At 56.9% G+C, this 2,065-nt stretch overlaps 1 protein-coding gene across 1 annotated transcript; it reads left to right on the top strand.

The window, feature by feature from the left end:
• Window positions 1–458: 458 nt before the first annotated feature.
• Window positions 459–1,978, top strand: TEX13B (testis expressed 13B). The gene is given in 5 exon segments (XM_011958737.1): window positions 459–520; window positions 686–895; window positions 898–1,175; window positions 1,285–1,508; window positions 1,510–1,978. Coding segments are annotated over 4 exon segments (933 nt in total). The 5' UTR covers window positions 459–520; window positions 686–717; the 3' UTR covers window positions 1,763–1,978.
• Window positions 1,979–2,065: the final 87 nt, after the last annotated feature.

Raw genomic sequence — 2,065 nt, 5'->3', positions numbered from 1 at the left:
AGCTGGGGGAGGAAGGGCGGGCCAGGATTTGTTAGGGTGTCTGGGATGTTTAGCCCTGAACAAATAGAGAATAAGCTCCGCCCCTGGCTCCACCTTCTTCCCCCAAGGGCAACTGAGGGATTGGGGCTGTTTCCTGCTCTGGAATATTCCAGTTGGGGGGCGAAACTCCCCTGGCATGGGATAAACCATTATGGTGGGGAGGGATGAGTCTTCAACTTGTTCACAAATACTTTTTTTGGTTCTAAGTCCTTCCGGACCACTCCTGTTTCTTTCAGCCTTCAAAGTCTCCCAACCATGTGGCGGGTTCCCTTACGTCCCAGTGGAGTGGCAGAGGCCATCCTCACTCACTCCCTTTCACCCCTACAGTCTCTGGAAATTGGAACAGTCCCAGAGTAAAAGCTTCGGTTGGCCCTCAGGCTTCTTTTCCCGCAGAGCCCTAGGAGGGAAAGAGGCCACCCTCTCTTCAGGCGTGTTAGGCAGCGAGGTTGACCTGTACTTCCCCTGGCCCCTGGCTGAAGAGGTGAGGCCTGGTGGGAGGTGCCCTAAGGTAGGACAAGCCTGTCAGAGGGTCATTAGGATGGTCTTGTCAGAGCCGGGAGGGCGGGGGCAAGAGGGTGGGAGAAGACGGATGAGGGGAGGGGCTAAGGGGTAGGAAAGGAACCTATTGGCTGCTCCATCCACACAGGGCTAGTGAAACCGTTAAACCCCTAGGCGATCATGGCCTTGAGACCTGAGGACCCCAGTAGTGGGTTCCGGCACAGCAACGTGGTGGCCTTCATCAACGAGAAAATGGCCAGGCACACGAAAGGCCCCGAGTTCTACCTCGAGAATATATCCTTATCCTGGGAGGAGGTGGAAGACAAGTTGAGGGCCATCCTGGAGGACAGCGAGGTGCCAGTGAGGTCAAAGAGGCCTGCACCTGGGGCAGCCTGGCCTTGGGCATGCGCTTTGCCCACAGGCAGGGACAGTTACAAAACCGCAGGGTGCAGTGGCTGCAAGGCTTTGCCAAACTGCACAGATCAGCTGCAGTGGTCTTGGCCTCAAACCTGACAGAACTCAAGGAACAGCAGGAGATGGAATGCAATGAGGCGACCTTCCAGTTGCGGATAACCCAGACCAGCCTTGCGGAGGTGCAGAGAGAGCGGGACATGCTGAGATGGAAGCTCCTCCATGCTGTAAGATCCCCCGAATAGCCCCTGCCCAATGCCCCTGCCCTGTCCCAACCTGCCCGGACCCCCTGCCCTGTCCCCAGAATGTGTTTCAGCTCTGCCTACTTCTCTCCAGGAGCTGGCATCTCTCCAGCAGCAGGGCCAGGCTACAGTGTTTCCAGGCCTGGCCACTGCCAGAGGGGATTGGACAGAAGGAGCGGGTGAGCAGGAAAAGGAGGCGGTGGCTGCTGCTGGTGCTGCTGAAGGAGAAGGAGAGGAGAGGTATGCAGAGGCGGGGCCTGCCCCTGAGGAGGCCTTGCAGGGGCTGGGAGGAGGCTTCAGGCATCCTCTGGGAGCTGTGGAGCAGGCAAATTACACTTTGGGGGGCAGAGGGAGCAAGATCTCAGGTCAGTACAAACAGCCCTATCTTACTTCTCTGGGCCTGGGTCCACAGCCTCACTGGAGCCTCTTCCTGTCCAGCTCCCTACCTCATTCACATATTCATACCCATGCCCTTTGTCCGCCTTCTCAGCCATACCCACTATACCCCCTTCACCAGCAAAGGTCACAGCACCGGTTCCAACTCAGATGCCTTCCAACTGGGGGGCCTCTGATGCTAGCCTGTGGTCTGATGTGGGGGCCCAGGGAATAGACCCTCAAGAGCCCCCAAGAGACAGGAGAGACTCTGAACCTCATCAGCAGAGAAGACCTCCAGTGTATTGCAGGCCAGGGGACTGGGACTGCCCATGGTGTAAAACTGTGAATTTTTCACGGAGGGAAAATTGCTTCCTCTGTGGGAGGCGAATCTGGCTGCAAAGGCCTCAGTAAATTCAGAAATGTAAAATAGAACAGAAATGTATCTCAATGGGAAATCAGTCTTCGGGGGGAGAGGGGAGGGGTGGGAGGGGGACTGGGTG

Source organism: Colobus angolensis, unplaced genomic scaffold, assembly GCF_000951035.1.
Source record: "Colobus angolensis palliatus isolate OR3802 unplaced genomic scaffold, Cang.pa_1.0 Scaffold472, whole genome shotgun sequence".
Lineage (NCBI taxonomy): Eukaryota > Metazoa > Chordata > Mammalia > Primates > Cercopithecidae > Colobus > Colobus angolensis.
The sequence above is the reverse complement of the archived record's forward strand: the minus strand, read 5'-3'. Positions and strand labels throughout refer to the sequence as shown.